This window comes from Hypanus sabinus, unplaced genomic scaffold, assembly GCF_030144855.1.
Source record: "Hypanus sabinus isolate sHypSab1 unplaced genomic scaffold, sHypSab1.hap1 scaffold_188, whole genome shotgun sequence".
In the NCBI taxonomy this organism is placed as follows: Eukaryota; Metazoa; Chordata; class Chondrichthyes; order Myliobatiformes; family Dasyatidae; genus Hypanus; species Hypanus sabinus.
The window spans coordinates 223,069-246,470 of NW_026779970.1; the positions used below are offsets into that span (position 1 = coordinate 223,069).

Sequence of the window (23,402 nt, forward strand, 5' to 3'; positions counted from 1 at the left end):
AACACCGTATAGCATGCAAATCTTCCTGTAATTGGCTCCTTATATTACAAAAATGTCTGCATATTAAAAGCACATTCTGATTGAAAAATGCTTCAGGAGATGCTGAAGTTGAAAAGGGCATTATATAAAAGTTCATCATTATTATGGATTATTCAGTCTTCAGACAAAATTTATAATGAATGAACCATAGTTACCTCCTCTTAAGATCCCCATCATCAAATACTATTCTTTGTAACTCAATTCACTCCACACAATATCAAGAAATGACTGAGATTTCTAGACGCAGCAAAGCATTCACACTGGTTCTAATACTGGAAATGTATGCACCTGATGATCTAGTGCACCCCTACTTAACTTATTCGGATACAACACTAGCATAACGTATGTCAGAGGAGAAGTATCTCACAGCTATGTGTCCACTTTCATCAGCTAATTATTCCTATCAGACTACTAACAATCATCAGCATAATCATGAACTACTTATAAACAACACTATTAATTAATGACCAAAAGCCCACTTACTGCTTCTGTGTTGGCATTTTAACAGGTCAATTTGGTATTGGTCCCAACAAAATGAAAAGAGCTGAACTCCAAAGGCAAGTTATAAGACAGCCTTCAACAGAGCATGGCATAAAGAAAACCCACAAAAACTGAAGTCAATAGGAAACAACAGTAAACCTCTCCAACGGACGGAGTTATACCTCACAAGTGGAAGATGGCTGTGGTAACAGGAGGTTAATCATCTCAAGACAAAGTTCATCACTCAAGAGAGGGGTCTGGAGATTGGGGTAGAGGTGTGTCACAGGAAAGGGACACTTAGTTGGCAGATTGTGGATAAAGGCCAGTCACACACTGTTCTTTGTTGAATTAAGGCCGAAGAAGTGTTTCATTTATCCTCATCACAGTTTCAAGCAGCTTTTCCTTCTAAGACCTTTGCTCACTTTCCCTTTAACGCCCATGGGAATGTCTATGCCTACATCCATGTTTGGAGATAATGGACTCATACAGAAGCATCAAAATTGCACTGCTACACCTGCCACACTACTTACTGCTAATTTTGGCAACTTGACACAACTGCAGAAAGTACCAGACAATCATTCAATTATAGCAATAGGCAAGGTTCAACCGACAACTAAGTAGCTAACGTTTTCTTTAAAAAGTCATGAGGTTCCTCCTGTGTGGTCAGCTGTGTGACATGGTTTGAAGACTGGAGCTCCCTAATGGTCTTACTGGCATCAAATTAACATTGTAAGTTCAGATAGATGTTAGCTATGCATCTGCTCATCTCTTTAACAGAATAATATCAGTTGTCACTAATGCTACAAATTTGCACCCATGGATCAGACACAATTTTGGAAACAAAGTGTCACTGAAGGTGCTCAAAAAAACATTCTATAGATCTACTTTTGTACTCCATAAATTGACAAAAGTGCATTTTAATAATAAACTACCATAGAATTATTTGTTATTATGTAGCATTAATATAAGAATAAATATAATTCACCATGAGTGCTTTTGGCATAGATAGAACTTTGTTCTCTGAGTGGCTTATTGGGAATTCAACCACACACGAGGTTCTGTGTCAAAAGCACTTGATAAAAATTTACCCAATAATAAATCAGTCTCATTGATTTTTTTTTTGTCTATTGCCAAATTGAGTTTTTCAACTACATTTACACCATTCTGATATTTTGCTTGCTTTTAGAATGAGCTTTGGGACTAAATAGTATGGATTAATTTTTTTCCTAGTTTTCCACAACTCATGGTGGTTTTGCTATATTTAGCCACTCTTAATATAGAAGGCCTAATTCCCCAATCAAACAATGCTAAATTGCTATCTCTTCCTAAAATTGAACACAGCAGTACGCATCCTGAGGAAGCCCTTATGCTGTCTAGAGTCATTCTGTGAAATTTGAGCTGTGGGCGAACCAATTATTTTTGTTCTATCAGAGCGCAGAAGGTTAAGATAGAGGGCTGGTGTCGCAAGGTTCATTCTGTGCAATTCCCTTTTTATGTTTTAGGACACAAGATTACATGGATCACGCCTAACCATTTAATCTACCTGTTAAGTACATGCTCTTAATAAGTTATAAGTTATTGCTCAGACTACATCAAAGAACTGCAGCTGGAGTTGGACGGTCACCAGGAAAGGGGGAGTCGGCAGTTAGTGTAGGATTCCCCTGTGGCCTACCCTCCTCAACAACAGGCATACCTACTTACTCATTAACTTTTTGGATACTGTTGAGGGGGAATGTTCTTTCAGAGACTAGCAACAGTAGTTGGATTTCTGACTCTGTAACTGGCTCAGAGTAGAGCCAGTTCGGGCAACAGTGACAGACTCAATAGTGAAGGGAACAGGCAGGGGATTCTATAGCTGCAGAGATTCTATGAGCAGATGGTGTGTTGCTTCCGGGTGCCAAGATCAAGGATATATCTGCGAGGTGATTCTCAACTGGGAAGGCAAACAGCCAGAGGCCTTTATACATGTTGGTACAAATGACATAGATAGAATAAGGGATGAGGTTCTGCAAATGAGTTGGATAGGAAATTAAGAAGCAGGACTTTGAAGGTAGTATCTCCAGATTATTCCCAGAGACATGAGCTAGCAAAATAGAAAGATAGGTCTGATGAATTTGTGGCTGAGGAGCTGGTGCAAGGGCAGGAATTCAGGTTCTTGGAGCATTGGGATCTCTTTTGGGGTAGGGGTTGCTTGTATTTGAATCAAATAAATACCAGTGTCCTTGTGGGGAAATTAGCTACAGCAACACAGGTAAATTCACACTAGATTGATAAGGGTTAAGACTCTGAGCCAAAGCAAGTCATGGGATAAAGCACTAGCCAGGGAGAGCAAGTCTAGAAATCGTTATAGCTAGGGACACAGTAGCTGCAGGGAAAAGAGTACTACTGTTATTACTACTGTTACTACTGTTACACTACTGTTATTTCAATGCATGAGGTTTGATGGGTAAGGCAGATAAACTCAGAGTGCGGATTAGCTGAGGAATGGGATGTTATAGCAATAACAGAAAGATGGCTGAGGAGGGCAGGACCGGTAGCTCAGTACTTCAGAATACAGACGTTTACAGGTAACTCAGCGGTACAGCCAAGCGAGAAGGGGTTGCTGACTTTTTGAAAAGGGAGGACATAACAACAGTACTTAAAGATGACATTCTTGGGGAATTTCCAATGAAGCCATATGGGTAGAACTTTGAAAAAGAGGAGGTTCACTCTAGTGGGGCTATATTACAGACATTCCCCTCCCCCCCACCCCCACAAGTAGTTGGCAGGAATTGAGAAGCAGAACTATACAGAAATTGCTCATAATCGTAAGAATAACAGGGCTGTATTAGTGGGAACACACAAATCTACAGCACATTGCAGGCTCTTCCACCCATATTGTTGTGCCGACCATGTAACCCACTCTAGAAACTGCCTAGAATTTCCCTAGTGCATAGCCCTCTATTTTTCTAAGCTCCATGTATCTATCTAAGAGACTCTTAAAAGACCCTATTGTATCTGCTTCCACCACCACCACCAGCAGTGCGTTCCAAACACCCACCACTCTCTGTCTGAAAAACTTAACCCTGACATCCCCTTGTATCAACTTCTAAGCCCCTTAAAACTATGGCCTCTCATGTTCACCACTTCAGCCCTGGGAAAAAGCCTCTGGTTATCCACACGATCCATGCCCCTCATCATCTTATACACCTCTATCAGGTCACCTCTCATCCTCCGTCGCTCCAAGGAGAAAAGGCCAAGTTCACTCAACAAGAGATTTTAATTTCTTTGGTATTGACTGGATTACCCAGAGTTAATGGTCCTGAATCTACATACAGAGGACACTACACTGGGTAATGGAATCAATATTGGATCTCCTCTTAGGGAACAAGGCAGGTAACTTAAATTGCAGTCAGGGAGCACTTTGGCTTTAGGGACTATAATTCTATTAGTATTGAGACTGTGATGGAAAAAGATAGGACAGCCCCACAGGTCAGCAAACTAAACTAGAGTAGGGCTTATTATGGGGGAATGAGACAGGCTCTAGCAGAGGTTGAATGGGTGATCCAGTTTGAAGGGAAAGGAACAAATCACAAGTGGGAAGCTGTTCAAGAGGATGGTAGCAAAAATCCAGGAGCAGCATGTTCCTGTTAGGGTGAAGAGTAAGCCTGGTTAAGTTTAGAAAACATTGGCTGCCAAGAGATACTGAGGCTCCGGTAAAAAAAAGCATAAATTTGGTTTAGAAGGTCAGGACTAAAAGAATCTCTTGATGACTCTAAAAGGATTAAGAATACTCCAGAGGGAAAAAAGGAAGGAAAAGCAAAGGTATGAGATGGATCCAGCAGCTAAAATTAAGAAAACTCTGAAGAGGTTCTATCACTATATTATGAGTAAGAGGGTAACTGGGGAGAGATTTGGTCCCCTTAGCGATCAGCGGGGCTGCCTATGTCTCGACCCACAGGAGATGGATGGGAAATGGTTGAGGCAGGCACAAAAGTTTTATTTAAGAAGCACTAGAAAGGTATATGCAAGGGCAGAGCTTAGATGGATATGGGTCAAACACACTAAATCGGGATGAGATGAGTGGGTACACCTTGGTTGCCCATGAAGCAATTAGGCCAAAAGCCATGTACCAACACTATACTATTCCTCATCTTCTTCTTAAGCCTATCACTCCTACTGGGACAGAGGTCACTGACAGCCGATAGCCAGAGTCGTCCATCCTGGGGCAATAGAAGGTTGATCAGCCCTGTGGTTTCCGCTTTCACCACGTGACTTCATATGGTGAAGATCCTTTCTCTCCCAGGGATAAGGGTTTTGGAGCTTCTGCTGCCATTTCTGTAGCTCTGGGTTTGTACGGGATGGGGTTGCTAGCCCCATGCCCAACCCTCCTCCTCTCGCAGTCAAGCTTGGGACCTTCCATGGCTGAGTTTTATATTACTCTGACTTTGATATTTAAAACCATAGAGCCAATTCTTTTGGTTTTCTCAAACTTTTATAAAGTCAACTGAAGTTTCAATAGTGGCCTCAAATTTAGGATACTTGTCTAGCAAATGACTCTTGTTTTGCATCAGACACGAGGTTTTTGTTCATGTGCAAACCCAATTCAAGATGAGGGATTTTGATGAAGGGGATCAGCCTAAAATGCTGACAGTCTATTACCTTCCATGATCCTGACTTCCTCCGGCACTTTGTGTGTTGCAAACAAGGACTGTTCCATCTCAAAATTTACATTTACTGCTAACCAAACTGGCATTAATCCAGGATTCTTTATTCCTACATCTTTGGTCTCTGACCTGTCCCTGCTAAACTGGATTGGTAATATTCTCAAACTCTGTGCTATTGAACTTAATCTGTATGTCCTTTAGCTTCCAGAAAGGTCCAGTTCGATGACAATTAGCTTGGGGATTTCAAGGTTTCTAAGAAGTTTAGGAATGTTTATCTGCCTTTGAATTTTACAACACTTTAAAGGCACTCAAAAGTTTTTGATGGAAGAAATTTGATATTAAGAGATTATTCCTTTTTTTCAATGAGTTGAAAATTTATATTTAATTTTAAGAGTAATTTTTCAATATTATGATTTATTAAATTGAATCAGGAGAATACAACACAAATGGAAGCAGAAGTAGACCAGCTGGCCCTCATGCCTGCTGTATTATTCAAAACATTATGGCTAATTTTTTCTTGACCAATGTGATTTGCTTGTACTAAACCCCAGAACTTTTGATTCTCTAACTAAAAATCTAATGGTTTTGATTTTGAATATATTCAACACTAGCCTCCGAGGCTTTGATGCTCTTCTGAAGATGAGAGTAAGTAAAAAGAAATCATAGAAAGCTATTCAACCCAGTGCAATAAAACAATTAGCTACCATTGAATGAGAATACTCCAAGTACGAAAGTGGAAGATCCAAATTAGCTGTGGAAAACTTACTGATCATCTTTCAGATTACCTCCTCACTTGTGTGATGGCTTTGTCTTTTTTGCTGCTTGCTAGGTTTTGTCCGTCCATTAGTTTACAGATTATTGATTCTCTCTCCTTGGTGCTGAATGGATAAATTCATGGGCTCAGCTATTCTCAGGCAGGCTACAGAGATCATTGCTTTTCTTAGGGAGTGGGAGTGGATATGAGCTTGAGCTGAATGCACTAAGCAACAAGGTTTTTAGTTTTTAAATCACTCCTTAAAACACAGGTTACAAAGGAGGATTCCCAACAAAGCTGAAGAATTAGCTGGAAGATAAACTGCCAGGAGAATGAACGGAAATGAGCAGGTGCTGAGATGGTAAGAGCCCAGGGAATCTGGAGAGGACTTAGTGCTCCATTGTAACACTGGTCACAAGGTCCAACCAGTTCTGACCCAAAATGTTTCCATTTACTTCCTGGCAGCCTCTGTTATTCATGTTTAAATGGAACTACCATCTTTGCATTTCAATGGGTGGACCTCCTTGAATGTGGATCACTTGTGTTAATGAAGGAAAGGCTACATATCCTTTTCAGGTTGTGACTGGCCAAGCAGTGTTAGGAAAAGGCCGTAGAAATTAACACAGCTTTAAGGATCTTAATAATGATTTTCTAATTTATTACAAAATGGTATTATTTTGGCACAACACTTCTGCTGAATATTGATTCACATTCTTTCAAGGCATGCTCTGCAAGTTCAATGAATTTCATACAAATTAGTTGGTTTCTGAACTGACTCTAAAAATTAAATCCCCTGAGCAAATGGTCTCATTTATTATTTCTTTTCCTTCAAGTTAAAAGGCATTTTCTCCACTTGCTGGATGTAATAAAATCATAGGGTGTTTATGAAGAGCATATTGCAATGTTGCTGCTCCAAGCACCAGAAACAGTCATCTTTTCACTCTGTTTGTCAGGCACATAAAACTGATGCATTGCTGTACCCAGAATAGGTAAACAGAGTACCAGAGCATGAAAATAGTGCCTATATGGCTGATTTCATTATGCTGCTATTAGAATATGTACTGAACAAAGCCTGCAATTCATGTGATTTCACAAGGGAAGACCATCAGAGAGAAAAAAAACAGTTCCGCCATTTGTGATGGCTCTACTTGGCCTGAGTTTAAAATGGAATCCTGTTATGTTAATCACGTTGAAAAAGTCACTTATTTTTAACATGTCACTTACCTCTTCGTATCTGTCAAAAACAGCACCTTCTTGCAAAAATGCTGGAACAGGCTTCTGCCACATAAACTCATATGCTTTTGCCATGGTTGTTCAGACACCTGAAACAAAAGCAAATGAGTGATTAGTCCTGGGAAAAAATTTAGCAACATTATGCAGATTCTATAGCATGGTGATTGGATTCAGAGTAAATTCATTATCAACATACACATATGTTACCATATACTAACTTCAGATTCATTTTCTTGCAGGCATTTACAAAAAAAAGACAATGAAACACAATAGAATTTACTAGCAGCCTAAGAGACTGGACAATCAATCTGGAGACACAAATTTAAACATCACGCTGTCAGCTTGGAATCTTAAATTCAGTAAATTGAATACCATTTAAAAAATGCTATTGCTGACAACTGTGACCATGATAGAGATCTATCTGACTCCCCAGGAATATGCCGACCAAATAACATGATTCCAGACACACAACGATGTGAACTGAACCTTTGAATATGTCTTCACAGTCATACTGTCCCAGCATAGCAAGGCTAGGTATTAAAACAATAAGACATAGGAGGAAAAGTAGGCCATTTGGCCCCTCGAGAATGCTCTGCATTCCGATCATGGCTGATTTATTTTCCCCCTCAACCCCTTTCTCCTGCCTTCTTCCCATAACCTCTGAGGTCTATCAATCTCCACTTTAAAAACACACAATGCCTTATCCTCCCCAGTTGGCTGTGGCACTGAATTCCACAGGTTCACCACCTTGGCTGAAATTCCTCCTTGCCTCTGTTCCAAAGGGACATCCTTTTATTCGAGGCTGGGCCCTCTAGACTCCCCCACTATTGGAAACATCCTCTCGATGTCCTCTCTGTCTAGGCCTTTCAGAATTCAGTAAGTTTTAATGAGATCTTTCCACCCCCCCAACCCCTCCCCCATTTTTCTAAACTCTAGCAAGTACAGTCCCAGAGCCGTCAGAAATTCCTCATACATTAAACTTTCATTCCTGGGACCACTGTCATAAAGCTCCTCTTTACCCACTCCAATGCAGGGGCCCAAAACTGTTCAAGTCCTCCAAATGTGGTCCCATCAATGCCTCAACAAGTCTTCGGATTACATCCTTGCTTCCATATTCTAGTCCTCTTGAAACCAATGCTATCATTCTTTTTGTCTTTGCCTTCCTTAATACTGACTCAACCTGCAAATTAACCTTTCAGCAATCCTGCACTTGGATTCCCAAGTCCCTTTGACCCTCTAATTTCAGAATCTTCTCCCTATTTAGAAAATAGTCTATGCATTTATTCCTTGTACCAAATTGCATGACCATACACTTCCTTACAGGGTATTCCATCTGCCACTTATTTGCTCTCTCTCCTAATCTGTTCAAGCCCTTCTACAGACTCTCTGCTTCTTCAACACTACCTTCCCTTCCACCTACCTTTGAATCATCCGCAAACTTGGCCACAAAGCCATCAAGTCCATCATCCAGATCAGTAACATATAACGTGAAAAGCAGTGGACTCAACACTGACCCCTGCCAAACACCACTAGTCATCGGCAGCCAATTAGAGAAAGCCCTCTGTGATTTTACCAGTATTAGCCTTCTGCCACTCAGAAATCTTCTGTCCATGCTAGTATCTTTGCTGTAATACCATGAGCTCTTAACTTGTTTATCAGCCTTATGTGTGGCACACCTTGTCAAAGGCCTTCTACAAATTCAAGGCAACAATGGTGCCATGGTTGTGCAGCAGTTAGCACGACGCTATTACAGTTTGGGGGTCAGAATTTGGAATACAATTCTGGTGTCCCCTGTAGGGAGTTTCTGTGCATTTTCCGCATGGAATGTATGTGTTTTTTTCAGGTTTTCCAGCTTCCACACACAGTCCAAAGATGTATCGATAGGTTACTTGGTTATTGCAAATTATCCCATGATTGGGTTAAGGTTAAATCGGGGTTGTCAGGGTTTGCTTGGCAGTGCATCATCATGAGCTCTGGCCTCCCTAGCATCAACGAAGTCTTCAGGATGCGATGTCTCAAAAAGGCACCATCCGCCATTAAGGACCCATCACCCGGAACCTGTCCTCTTTTCATTGCTACCATCAAAAAGGTGGTGCAGGAGCCTGAAGACACACAAAACCAGGTACTTCACGACATATGTCAGTGATATTAAACCTGATTCTAATTTCCTCTTTAAGGAAACCATACATTGGTTTCAGCCCATTTTATCTTGTGCCTTCAAGTAGCCCACATCCTTAAAAATGAACTCTTAATATCCTGCCAACTACTTAAGTCAGGATAACTGGCCTATAATGTCCAGCCTTTTGCCTCCCTCCCTTCCTAAAGAGCAGAGGGACATTTGCAATTTTCAGTCCTCCAGAAACATTCCAGAATTTCATGATTCTCTAAAGTTCATTACTAATGACTCCACTAGATCTTCAGCTATCTCTTTCAGAACCCTGACATACAGTCCATCTGGTCCAGGAGACATACCTATCTTCTGCTGGTCTTGTCAGAACTGACATCAAGCGATTGAATAAAAATATTCATTTTTATCCCTTGTTTGACAAATCAAATTGTTCAATACAGTCTACAATGAGAAATTTCATAACTTTTGGCACAAGTACAACCAAATAATTCCGAATGTCATTTACAGATGTAATAACACCCTTTCTGGATCCCTTGTATCCTAATTCTTAATAGTTTGCACACCTGAATGCTCCCAAAAATTAACGGTTACCAAAGCTGGAAAACTCATTAATAACAGGGAAAGGATGGGTAGAATTCTAAGTTTGGTGCTTACAGCCCCAGGAATGCATTGATCCTGTGGTTGACAAGCGCAGGTTCAAATCCCACATTTGCTTTTAGGTAATCATTTTTTCTCTAAAAGGAAAATTAATTAAATCCTTTCTCTACTACTAATAGATTATCTGCTGCTACTGGGAGAAAGGAAAATAGAAAGAAGAATAATTCACTCCCCAGTGGCAGAGAGAGAGCAAATTTCAATAAAATCAAGAGCAGGTTCCATTCCGTTCTAATGAAGAAAAGTACAACGTGCAAGTTCACTGGCGACTCAAAAATAGAAAATCCACCAAATTATTATTCAAGACCCCAAGATCCACTTGAGATTCACTTTTTGCTGCTAGGTATTTGTCCTTTTTCTCCTTTTGATAAGTATGAATGAAATAATGTTGTGGAAATTTTCATTAAGTTTACAAACTGTACTATGCACTTCCCAGACTTGTCTTCAAGGCCATTTAAGAGAAAGAATTAAGCACTCTCATCATTCAGAATATGCCTTCTTCTCATTACTACCCTCAAAGAGAAGTGATAGGAGCTCATATTGGAACAGCTTCTTCCCCACCATCAGATTCCCGAACAGTTCATGAACACTACCTCATTATTCCTCCTTTGCACTATTTATTTATTTTTTGTAATTTATCGTAACTTGTTTTGCACTGTACTGCTGCAGCAAAACAATAAATTTCATTGCATATGTCAGTCGTATTAAACTTCATTCCAAGCTTCAATCGATTTACAAATTGACATGCATCTAACATACTACATTATCTCACCAACTCGTAAACTTGTCAAGATAACCATAATCACTACTGCTTAACTATAATTATGATAACTATAATTACAACCGCTCTGGCTCTAAAACATAATGTCATTTACGTACATTGATATTCCTTTAGAAAATCTCCGCATTTTAAAAATCTAAATATGCAAATAATTTCCATTTTTTGCATCCTTGACTTCTTGACCAACAGACTGCAATCAGTAAGGATAGGCAGCATCACCTCAGATTCCTATTTATTTGCAATACATCAAAACATACAGTGAAATGTATTATTTGCGTTACAACCAGCACAACGCAAGGATGTGCTGGGGGCAGCCCACAATTATTGCCACACATTCCAATGCCAGCACAGCATGCCCACAATGCTTGGCAGAACAATACAGAACACACAAGTAACAGAGCAACTACAGCAAAATAACGAACAAGAGAAATAAGTTGTTCATGATGAAACAAGACTTCATCATGAGTCCTAATGAAAGGTCTCGGCCTGAAGCATCAACTGTTTACTCTTTTCCATAGATGCTTACTGGCCTGCTAAGTTCTTTCAGAATTTTGTGTGTGTTGGTTGAATACCAAAATATCCCTGTTCCCTCCACCTACCCACCTACCCACACATGCAGGCCTTCAACCCCAGGGCAGCATATGAGTAATACAAAGAATACTCTTGGATGCTAGTTTGGCTGATTATAAGGTAAGGCTGAGAGAGTTTGTCAGTCTAACTGTGTAGATTATTGGCTGCAGTTTAAATTATTGCAACAAAAACAGATAACGGATCAGGCAGCAGCTGTGGGAAGAAAAGTAGCTAATGCTTCAGGTCCAAAGAATCTGTAACAACAGGAAAAGAGAGTTAGTTTTAAGTTGCAGAGACGACTGGGAGATGGCTAGAGAGAAAAGGGGGAATAACTGTGATAGGGTGAGACAAGTCAAAGGTTCGAAGGTAGCAGTTAGATGGTGATTTTGTTTCTTTATTTGAATTCTGTGCTGTTGGTCATAAAACAGCTGGTCAAGAAAAATACTGAGTGAATTTCAGAGATGGATGACCTAAAGCAGAAACGTAAAGTTCTGATACAGATGGAGAAGTTAAGTTACCTGAAATCTGAGAATTCACTCTCTCATCCAAAAGGAAGAGGAGTCTATTTTCCTCAAGTTTGTACTGGGCCTCATTGTAAACCATGGGAAGCTACAGACAAACAGGTCTGAGTGGGATTGGGATGAAGAATTAAAGTAGCAGGCTACAGAAAAAACAGGGTCACTCTTGAGGATTGAAGGCAGATCCTCTGCAAAGCAATCATCTGTCCCGATTCTGGTTTCTCCAAGGTAGAGGACATCACACTATCTACACCAAATACAGAAGTGAAGTGAATTACTGCTTCGGTCCTTGGAGGGAAGAGAAGAGGCAACATAATACTGCACCTGCAGTTACATTTCTGTCTCAGATAGCTAGCGACTGCAGGCTTAAAAAAAAATAGTTTAAGCTATTGCAAACCAAAACTGCACGAGCGAAAGACCTACAAGTTCAGAAGAGGTTCAATCACTTAACTGGTTCTGACTTGGATGACCTGACTGGAGTAGCTCTAGGGACATAACAATTAGCCTTGGCGCCACTAGATTGAGAAGAAGAATACTGGCTGCATTCCCATCTATGATCATTATCCAGTAACCCAGGCTGGAAATGTGCAAGCTGAGCGAGGTCATGATGAGCCTTTAGAATGATAACCCTTCAGCCATAGAGCTGATCAGCATTTACCAAGACTCACAGTTGAACAGTCCACTCTTGGGAATCAGATTTGAGTATTATATTCCACCAATGAACTCAATTCCCCCAGATAAGGGGAAAAATTAAGAGATTACAAATAAAAGATTGCTTACAATTTATTGATAATTCTTCCAAAGCTCACCCCTCCCTAATTAACCATGTACCTCACTGAGGTCTCTATGTTCAGTTAACTTCTCAAATTTGCACTTTCCCAAGTTAGAAATTGGATGCAGGAAGTCAATATTTTGTGGAAATTTCAGACAAATGAATTAATCCTGCAAAGCGAAATAAATTCAAGTAATGATGAATTGTAAACTGCAAACAATTCTTATGCTGATTTCCAAGCTATACCAACATGTTACCAGAAAGCATTTTAATTGTTACCTTACCAATGATATCATGTGCTCTACAAGCACATTTGATTCAGGGTACCTGCTCAGTCACTTTTGCTTCTATTCCTGGTTCGTCTCCATTATAAGAACATGCACTAAATAGCCATTGTAAATCTCGCAAGCAGGCTCAGTGTTTTTGTTTTTTTTATTTAGAGATACAGTAAGGAACTGGCCCTTTCGGCTCATCAAGCTGAGCCGCCCAGCAACCCACCAATTTAACCCTTAGTGTAATCACAGGACAATTTACAATGACCGATTATCGCATTAATCAGTACGTCTTTGGGCTCTGGGAGCAAACTGGAGCACCCGGACAGAGAGAACGAACACGAACACGAACACACACACACAAAATAAACTTTCTTACAGAGGATGCCAGAATGGAACTCTGAACTCTAACACCCCAGTAACTGTAATAGCTTAATAGCATCAGAAGGGAACGTATATCACAGGCTTGTGAACCATGCAAGGGCAAAGTACAGAGAGATATTCAGCCTATCAAGCCTGTCCCATCTCTTGAGAGAACTGTCCATTTCACCCAGGCACATTTTCCTCTTTTGAGTGTTCATCCAAAACCTTTTTTTAAAAAGGTGATTATTGGATTTGCTTCTAGCACAATTTGGGCTGTGAACTCCAGGTCACAACCACAAGCAGCCGGAAAGCAGTTTCCAGATTTCAACTCAGTAATCATGCTTCTTCTTGGTTCAGTCAAGGACAGCCAACTGACGGTTCAGGTGCAAACAGTGGAAAAGTTGAGGCCTTTGAACTCAGGCACTTTCTGGTCTGACAGGCCATATCATACTTTTCTGGTCTGTAGGTTAATAGCAGCTGCAATCTGAAGCAGCAGGCTTTGACCTTATTGGCCACTCATTTATAAAGAAGCACCATCGAGGTATGCAAGTATTCTGTCTGACTGAATTCCACAGGAAGTTTGTTTTCATTTTATATCTTGTTCTACTGATTTATACACGCCAAAGATTCTGCAATAATGCTACTGCACCATACTCCCTTTAAAAAAAGTCACAGAAATTCTGATCATTATTTTTGACTTCTCAGCTGTTTTATAAGTCTGTTGTTGTTGAGGAGAGGAATCTTGCTGACATATGGCATAGGTGTTGACAGTTATTCAGCACCTTGTCCACAAGCAGTTACCGCTCTTCATAAGATTTAGAAAACAATGGGCACTTAGAAGTAGAAAAATATTCTCGGGCACATTGTTTGAGTAAATTCAAACCATAATTCAATGCTATGCTTCATGGGCATAACTGGGGCAAGTGTCCAAACATGTGGCTCAAGCACAGAAGAGAACTCTTCACCAGCTAAATGTCACAAAGACATGATCGCCAATCCCATTACAAATTAGCTTCCTTATCCACCCACTCCCCATCCATCTTTGGCAAGTGCCTGAGGCTGAACTAAATTGCTTGCAACCTTAAATTGAATTTGAGAAAGAGTGTCCTCTAACATCTGATCTGATTGCCTGGGTCTTCACTCATGGCAGGGGCCGAGGTTGCTGCCAACCCTAATTGTCATAAGCAATTAGCATTCATTAACTTTAGAATATGCCTCTTTAGATCATTTAAATATTTTCTCTACTCAGTCCAAATCAAGAGCCACCACTCTCTAAATGACTCCTGCTCTGAATCGGGACTGACACATCAGCTTTTTCACAGAAATGCTGCCTGTCAAATGATGACAAAGATGACAAATTGGGAAAAACGACTGGTACAATTGCCTGCTTAAATATGCAGACTCCACTTCAAAAGTAATTTATCAACTTCCAAGTCCTTTCGAATATCCTAAGGACACATTAAAAAGCAATGCAAATGCAAGACAGGAAAATGTCTTTGGTTCTAGCTTTAAAGGAACATGCACAATTAAATGCTGATCCAATTCAGCTATTAATCATGAGAAATTAACTGGTAGGTTATTCTTAGTATCTGAGCAAACAGCTTAAGCTTTTGTAACATAGCCTCAATGACACTCAAATTGTTTATGATAACTGTGATATGCGTTATTACAGTGCAATTACCATTAGGTGGCTATTTTAACAGTAACAGCTGATGTATCATTGCTTACTTTTCAAAAATTTGGTTCTAAATTATAGTGCTGATACTTCTACTTCAATGTTGCATATTTAATACATTAAATCTGAATTGTAGGTGATACGTTTGCAACATAAATTATACAAATGTCCTTCAAGATATGCATCGAATTCACAAAGGAAGACTAAAGCAGTTTCTTCCAAACTTATTCTGGGAACAGTCACATAATGAACACTTTTCTCCAGCTGTGAAGAGAAAGATCTAGAAAAAAATGGTTTGCTGTGGCATCACACCTAGGGAATCTGTAGCAGCTGTTACACTGTCAGTATCTTAATTTCATATCTTATTTTAGTAATCATTAATGTCATCAGGAAGTAAACACAAAGAAAATTAACATAACAGGAATCTATTTGACGAATGGCAGAAATCTAGAAGGTAAATTATCCATTGACCATGGTTTGAGAGGCAACTGCATACAGCATTATTGCCCATGACAGTACATGCAACTATTCTTAAATACGATGTGTTAATGCGCTGTGCTCCCCATTCTTTCAGCCATCTGGCTTACCTCAGTTGGCTTAGTGCAATCACAACCCCAGCTTTCCATTCCCCCCTCACCCCAACAGTCACTGTGGGCAAAGGAGCCAAAGACACCAGAGCAGTCAGCCATCACACTTGCAATACAGTAACATCTCAGAATAAATTTCTGCTGCAAATCAAATTACATATTATATCTTTCATTGATAGTCACTACTGGAAATGAATGCTAATGGTTGCAATTACCCTTGTGCATCAACACCACAGGTGAAGAGAACAGTACAATGTCCAGTTTCTTTCACAGTCCAAGTGTTACCAAGCAATAACTTCTCTGCAGCTCCTCTCTCCAGATTTCTTCCAACACAGCTCTCTGTTTAGTAGTCTAATCTTTCATTGCGCAGAAATGGGCAGGCTTCCAAACTTGTGCATAATAGCCAATGTCACAGACAAGACTTTGATATCTTCAGAAGAATATTCCAAACAGTTTAATGATTATAATTTTTTTAGTCTGCCTGAAGACTGCCTATTTGATGTAGTTGGTTCTCAGCCATTCAGCTGCTTTCTATTCACACAAACACACCCAAACAGCTAATAACCAACTGCCCATTTCACTAATCTCCGATCCTATTATCATGCCAGAAAATACACAAACAATGTCAACCCCATGACAATGCATTAGAACTGCAACTTCTCAGCCTTGGCAGCAACATTTCACTCACAATTGACAAATGTATTCCTTTCTTATACAATCATATGTGCTGAGGTATAAAAAAAACAAGACTCAAATAAAACTCAGTGTTTAATGCAAGCAAAATTGTACTCACCACCCACTCACTTTCGAGCTGTCAATCTATAATAACCCATATCCACAGTTCAAAGTAGCATGAATTTTTGATATGAAATTTTGTGATACGAGGAATAATTTCACCATAGGGGTTTTTATGATATATTTAACACCGAGTTTTTATGTCAAATGAAAAGCATATTACCATAAAGATCAGAGAGTCAATTCTGATCTCTTGCATTACATTGTGTCTTTCAAAACTACTTTATATACTGAGTTATAAACATACCATTATCCCCCCTTCTCTCAAAGAATATTCTGATTCCAGTGATAGACATGGTCAAACGGTGGTAATCTTGGCTTCAAGCTAGGAAGCTGAAGTTACAAACTCTACTTGAAAACTTACCCACATAACTTCAAAGACTCTTTAAAACAGTTACCTGGGAAATGTCCTCTTACAAATGAGATGTTATGCCAAAGTCCCATTTATCCTCAAATAAGATGCAGGAAATGCTGTAAGTACTCCACAGGTCAGGCAACAACTATGAAGCAAGAAACAAGAGTTAAGGTTTCTTCTTCCTATGTGCCTGACCTGCTGTGTTCCACCAGCATTTTGTGCCTGTTGCTTGAATTTCCAGCATCTACAGATTTCCTTGTGTTAAGGTTTCAGCTTTACCTTTCATCCCATTCTGACACAATGTCATCAAACATCAACTCTATATGGTTCTCCTCACACAGTATGCTGCCTGACCTGCTCACCAGCATTTTCTATTTTATTTTGTATTTCCAGTAATAGTTTCTTGTTACTGGATCACCATGTGTATTCTACAAGTGGATTAAAATAAATATTACTATCACTGAAAGAAAAGTACCTGGTCTGACCTGAACAAAAATGACCTCAGTCAGTACATTATCTAGCAATATATCTCAATTATGTTTGCGGGTTATAGTTTGGGATTTATTTTCTAAAGGCGCTTTACCATTGTAAATCGGTTCTTTAATGTTGAATGTAATACTGGTCAACATTAAATTGGGGAGTAGCTTAGTGACGTTGAAACAACAGTTACCTCCCATTACACACTCATTACAAACTAAACAGACTTTGACATTTACTTCAAAACACAGCTGCTGGATTGCTTTATGAATTGCCAAACAGTATACTCATATATTAATAGACTTCCCCAGTCCAACATATAAAAATAGGGTAGGTTTGGACACAGTAGTGAAAAGAGGATCAAAAGAGGATCAACATTAATGAAAACTAGAATATTGAAACAGAACAAAGAAAATAAGGCATTATTAAGTAATTTGTTGATACCAATGAAAGACTAAAAATTCCCCTCTTCTTTTCCTTTATTAATGGTCCACTGTCCTCTATTAGGTTCCTTCTTCAACCCTTTAGCTCTTCCACCTATAGCCACCCAGCTTCTTACTTAATTCCTGTTCCTAACCCATCCATCTGCCAAGCTTGTAATCTTCCTGTCCACCCAAATTCTTATTCTGACTTCTGCCTCCTTCCTTTCCATCCTGACAAAAGATCTCAGCCTGAAATGCCAACTATATATCTGCTCCATGGATACTGCCTGAATTGCTGAGTTTCTCCACAACTCTTTGTGTGCTGCTCTAGAATTTCAGCATCTGGAGAACTTCTTGTGTTTGATCTCAATTATGTCTTGTTTTGAGATTCCTGGTAAGGAAGAACATTTGAGCATTTCTGTCCTGGGTAATAATCACTTATCCTGCCCAGACCTGCACACTTGGGATACATAGGGCTATGGGCTTAACATGATGATGTCTAACTCAGCCAAATAATCCAAAGCTGCATATCTGATGCTAGGTGCTTCCAATGCTGCTGCAACTAAGTTTTTCTTTACACCTGTGCACAGATGTACTCGTGCAAGTGACAAATAATTCAACTTTGACTTTGAAATTACCAATGCTCATCTTCTTGGTTCAACTATGAAGAATCAGTTTCACAAGAAACCTCAGGAGACTCTTTAAACTCCAGCCCATAATGAACCTATACAGTCTGTGCGGATAATAGCTGTAGGAGGGAATGAAGGAAATATAACTTTGAAAAATGTTTTAAAAAGGACCAAATGTGCAGTACAAAGCACAAGCAAGCTGTTTGGGCAGCCTCATACTGGAATCATGTTTGTAATAAGCAAAAAGAGAAAAAAAACACTTCAAATACAGAAAATTTAAACAGAAAATACTGCAGCGATCCAAAAAGTCGGGCAGTTTCAGTAGAGAGAATTCTAATTAACTGATATTCCACAAAGAACAAGGTGCTGGAAGAATTCAGTGGGTCCGGCAGCAGTGGCAGAGCCAGAGGATGGTTGATATTTTGGGGAGAAGGCCCTGCAGCAGGATTTAGAGAGCAGAGGGGTGCCAGCCTATATAAAGACGTGAGGTGTGTCTTTATATTGACTATCTCCCCTCGATATTCTCAGTCATGATGCAGGATCTCAGTTCAAAATGTTGACTATCCCTCTGCCTCCACAGATGCTGCATGACCAACTTACTTCAGAAGTTTGTTCTTGCTCCCAAAGACATCACCTGCAGTTTCTTATGTCTCATTCCACAGATGCTGCCGGATCTGTTTAATATTTCCTGCATTTTCAGCAAGTATTACAATGGGGACAATGTTTTTTAAATACTGCATTCTTGACATTTTCTCCTTTAATTTTGTTTTGTATTTTAAAAACAGCACTTTGCTTTTGCTTTCAAACTTCTTCAGCCTGATGATAGTTGCATATTTTCCTTTATCCTCTGACATTAAAAAGATGGCCTCTTCAATGAATAGGATACTAACTTAATCGAAGCCCATATATATTAAAAAAAATCCAGAGCGCATGCCTTCCTCTTTAAAATTGTGTCTCGGTAGATTTTCCTGATGTGTGATAGAGATCAAATTGCTTGAAGCAGGGTGTGACACTGAGAGTTTGGACAATTACAGCATTACTTGGAGACAAACATCCCCAGTTCTTGATTCCCCATGATCCAATCTGAGTTCTCACCGCATGTCAAATAAACAGTCAAGGACTCAATTATAGCTCTACACGTACCGTATCTACATAAATTACATAATTACAATTTCAATGCCAGACTAATAGCTGAAAACAAATATCATTCATTTTACACTACTATGGGTTTATAAGTGTATCTCACTATTTTCCATTTCATACAATAACCTATTTCTTCAGCTATAAGCCCATATGATGAAATCTTTTCCATGCATCAGAGAAGAAATGTAACCTTCCTGGCATGCTAAGTCGCAAAAGATAACTTCAAAACATGACAACTATTATTTAGATTACTTTCGACTTCAAGATTACAATTATATTTTTGTTGTTTGAAACAGTACAATGGTTCTGTGAAGGAAGAAAATGTTCTATGAGGCACTTGCATACCCACAAGCTATTCAGCTGTCTTTTCCAATAAGGATACCAGCAAACATGTTACCCAATTTCCACATAAGTCCCACAGAGGGTAACATGAAAACATTCAATTACCTAACTTGTTTTGGATATCATTATAACATAAATGCAGTTTTTGACTGATCAAAAAAAGTTCAAACATGTTCAACTTTTTGAGCAAATACAGTAGCATACAGCACAACTGAACTGCATGGGTTATCACAAGGCTACCAGGTCACACCTTCAATTGACACAAATTAGCCTACATTTTCTATACCATTGCATCTCTCTTGGATGGTTCAGATTTTAAACAATTTTTCCTCAACACACGAACCTTCATGCAGTTTAACTTCTTGCAGCTATTTCAATTTCTTCAAAACTCAGCTGTGGATGCTGCTAAGTATCTGCAAAATTGGGAATATACAATTGTCATCTGTCTTCTTCAGCTACCCACGGTAAAAATATCTTCGCGACCCAACTACATTTATGCCTCCCCCATACGTAAATGAAATTAATTTGGAATTAAGCCAATATTATATTTCAAAGTGATTGTTAGAAATGTAAAGGTCCTGCTCTCCACGCAAGCTAAACAACCTTTACTAGGTCTGAAGGTTATGATGCAAGATGTTAGATTGCATTTTGTTGAAGATAGATCTGGTTTTGTCCTTTTTATTAAAAAGGTAGATCCCATGCTTAGTTTTGTTGCAGTTCATCACCAATAAATAAAATGAATGCAATGGCTAATTTCTCATCCTGGCAAAACAGACTCGACAAGTGAAAATTTATTGGCAAATGTAGTTGGGAGCTGTTGACAATTTCTTAATAACAACTAAGAAATGCTCTGCTGGCAGACAAAATTATTTGTGCATTGGTTGAGTTTTGGGTTGCACAATAATGGTTAAACATGAAAGAAAGTCATGGCCAAAGTGAATCAGAGAGGAAATTCTCAACATCTCAATGGATTTTGTGACTGTAAGACTACCAAGACCCCAATCTGGCAACAATCTATTTATTGTCATAATAAGAAAGAACACTAGTGTTGATTTAGCTTTTAGGAGAAAGAATACCAGAAATTATTTTGAAATAAATAAGATAGACAAAATTGCTTTAAAATGATAGAACAGGAAAACAGGAAATTCCGACAGCCTTTGAAAGAGCTCATACATTACTTCAAACTGCAAGCAGCCTTCAACAACAGTATAGAAATAGGTCTCTAAAAACAGGGGAGTGACAAAGCAAATAAAAATAAATTATTTTTTCAGAATCCACAGACAAAAAAAATAGCTCAGAAAGTGCTGCTGTAACTTAGTGAAAACAGTGAAGTGTTTCTTTTGCAAGACAAACCCTTACAATCCAACAGCATTGGCCCTCCTAAAGGATTGTTGGACCTGCATGTTGACTGTAAGTAATTGTGTACAGGGGCACCACTGGGCATCAACTTCACCCAATCTCCCACAAATATTAAAAAAAATCTGCTTTTCTGTTTTTTGCTCCCAAGTGGACAACTTCAAACATTATATTTGATCTCCTTACCTAAAAAAGTACAAATTTGCCACAGAGGAAGTACAGTGAAGATTCTAAACCAGGATCAGAGAAATGACTGAGTGGACTAGGTCTGTGTTGATGGGAGTCCTGGAGTACAGAAACAGGCTTTTCAGGTATACCAATAAGCAACCAATAAGCACCCACTTACAGCAATCTCATTTTCCCATTCCTCCAACTTCTACCCTACCCCACCCCAATTCATCTTCCACCCATCTGCACTTGGGCAATGCACAACAATCAATTACCTATCTATCCAGTATGGAGAAGGAGCCTGTAGCATCCAGAGCAGGGGTGGGCAAACTTTTTGACCTGTGGGCCACAAAGGGTTCTAAAATTCGACAGGGGGGCCGGACCAGGAGCAGATGGATGGAGTGTTTTGGTAATACACCTCATAAGAGAAAATAAAATATCATGGGATATGTAGAAAACATGTGCTTTAATTTCAATTGAAAATGAACAAATGCATTACAACAAAATATCTGTCTTTGAAGTCCCATGGTATTTAGCTAATTATTGAAATGACTTTTAAAACAGTGAAAATTAAATGAATAAAATACAGCTTTTTTAAATAGTAACAATTATTTTAAAGCACTGAAAATTCTGTTATCCAAGATATTATCATCATCACTCTCCTCCTGACTGTCTTTATTTCAAAAACGGTAGGAGATGCAGGTCTACTTGTCCTGCTCCTTCTTATTCAATTGTCCCCTGTGCCAAAACTCAACAACGACCAGCACAAAGACAGAACAATGACAGCGCGCCAGTATGCGGAGCGCGTTATTTGATCTGGAGCGCATTTTTTATTTTGAGAATGTACGTGCACCTGCGCACTACTCATGTCCATCACTTAACAGAAATGACATGTAACATGTAAGGCTTATTGAAAAAAATATTTTCAAATGCATTTTTTACATTACACAACGAAGAAACTTATTTTTAATTTCAGTGGGAACAGTGTTGTTGGTCTCCCTTTTTAGCCAGCGCATCAAAGTCTGGATTTAGTTTTGTTGTGGCGATTCTCAGGATGGATCTGAGGTGTTGGTCAGTTAACTTGGATCTGTGGCTGGCTTTGTTGATGTTCATGACGCTGAACGCCTGTTCACACAAATAGGTCGAGCCGAACAAAGAGTAAAGCGCAAATGTGGAGTAATACGCTGCACCTCAACAAAGGTCAATGTATATAGAGCGCGTCATCTATTGGGAAAATGCCAGAATTGCGGGGAAAAAACGTTAACAAGGTTTATTAATATAATTTCATCAAGTTCTGCGGGCCGGATTAAAAAGCTTAACGGGCCGCATATGGCCCACGGGCCGTAGTTTGCCCATGCCTGATCCAGAGGAAACTCACATATTCCCTTTAGAATATGCACGCTCCACGTTGGACTCGGTTCCCAAGAACTGCGAGACAACACCACCAATATCTGCACCATTTTTCTGACTATTTTCTAGTTACTGAACAATGAGAGGAAATTTCACTGAATTTTAACATAATTCTTAGAAGGCTGCATGCAAGAAGCCCACTTTCTCCAATTGTGCATCTTGAAGGGGGGCAGGCTTGCAGAATCTAAATAAGGGGAAAGCAATTCTGTACAAGAGGAGGAGAAATCTCATCACAAAGAGGACAGTGAACCTTTGAAATTCTCCACCAAGTCATGAAGGCCAAGTCACTGAATTGATTCAAAAGTGTTTCATAGATTTTTTAGAGATTAAGAGTATTAAAAGATATGAGAACAATTCAGGGAAATTGACATTAAAGTAGAATATCGTTCAGAATCTTGGCAATGGTAGAGCAGACTCAAAATGGTCTGGTCTTGTTACTTACTAATTTGTATGTTCTTTCCAGAAATCTTGTTATATCTCAATTAGTCCTTCCCTCCACCCTCCCCCCATGCCCAATTAAAGACAGTCACACTGAAAAAAAAATGATGGTGTTAATATCCTTGAGACAATAAAACACAGCTGTGCTTGAAGTAGGATACACCATGATTTTCCATTGGAAGAGTCACTGAGATATTAGAAAATAATGTAATTTGATTATTGTTCATTCAAACATTTATGTACACACAAATACAGTATGTACAGAATATGATTTTGCTTACACATCAATACAAATATTCTGGTAAATTCAGGCATCTGACTCTCATGCACAGGTAGTTGATTCTATCGTGGCTGAGACTTTTAGGGTAAAATGATTCCTATCCCTTTTGAGTTCT

At 39.2% G+C, this 23,402-nt stretch overlaps 1 protein-coding gene across 6 annotated transcripts in view; it reads right to left on the reverse strand.

The window, feature by feature from the left end:
• Positions 1 to 23,402, reverse strand: part of LOC132387457 (1-phosphatidylinositol 4,5-bisphosphate phosphodiesterase beta-4-like) — a 536,307-nt gene that overhangs the window by 220,378 nt on the left and 292,527 nt on the right. For all 6 annotated transcript variants that reach the window (XM_059959817.1, XM_059959814.1, XM_059959818.1 and 3 more), the window contains one exon: positions 7,144 to 7,241. In XM_059959817.1, the coding sequence (XP_059815800.1) occupies positions 7,144 to 7,227 (84 nt within the window). In that variant the 5' untranslated portion in view covers positions 7,228 to 7,241. The remainder of the gene's footprint in view (positions 1 to 7,143; positions 7,242 to 23,402) is intronic.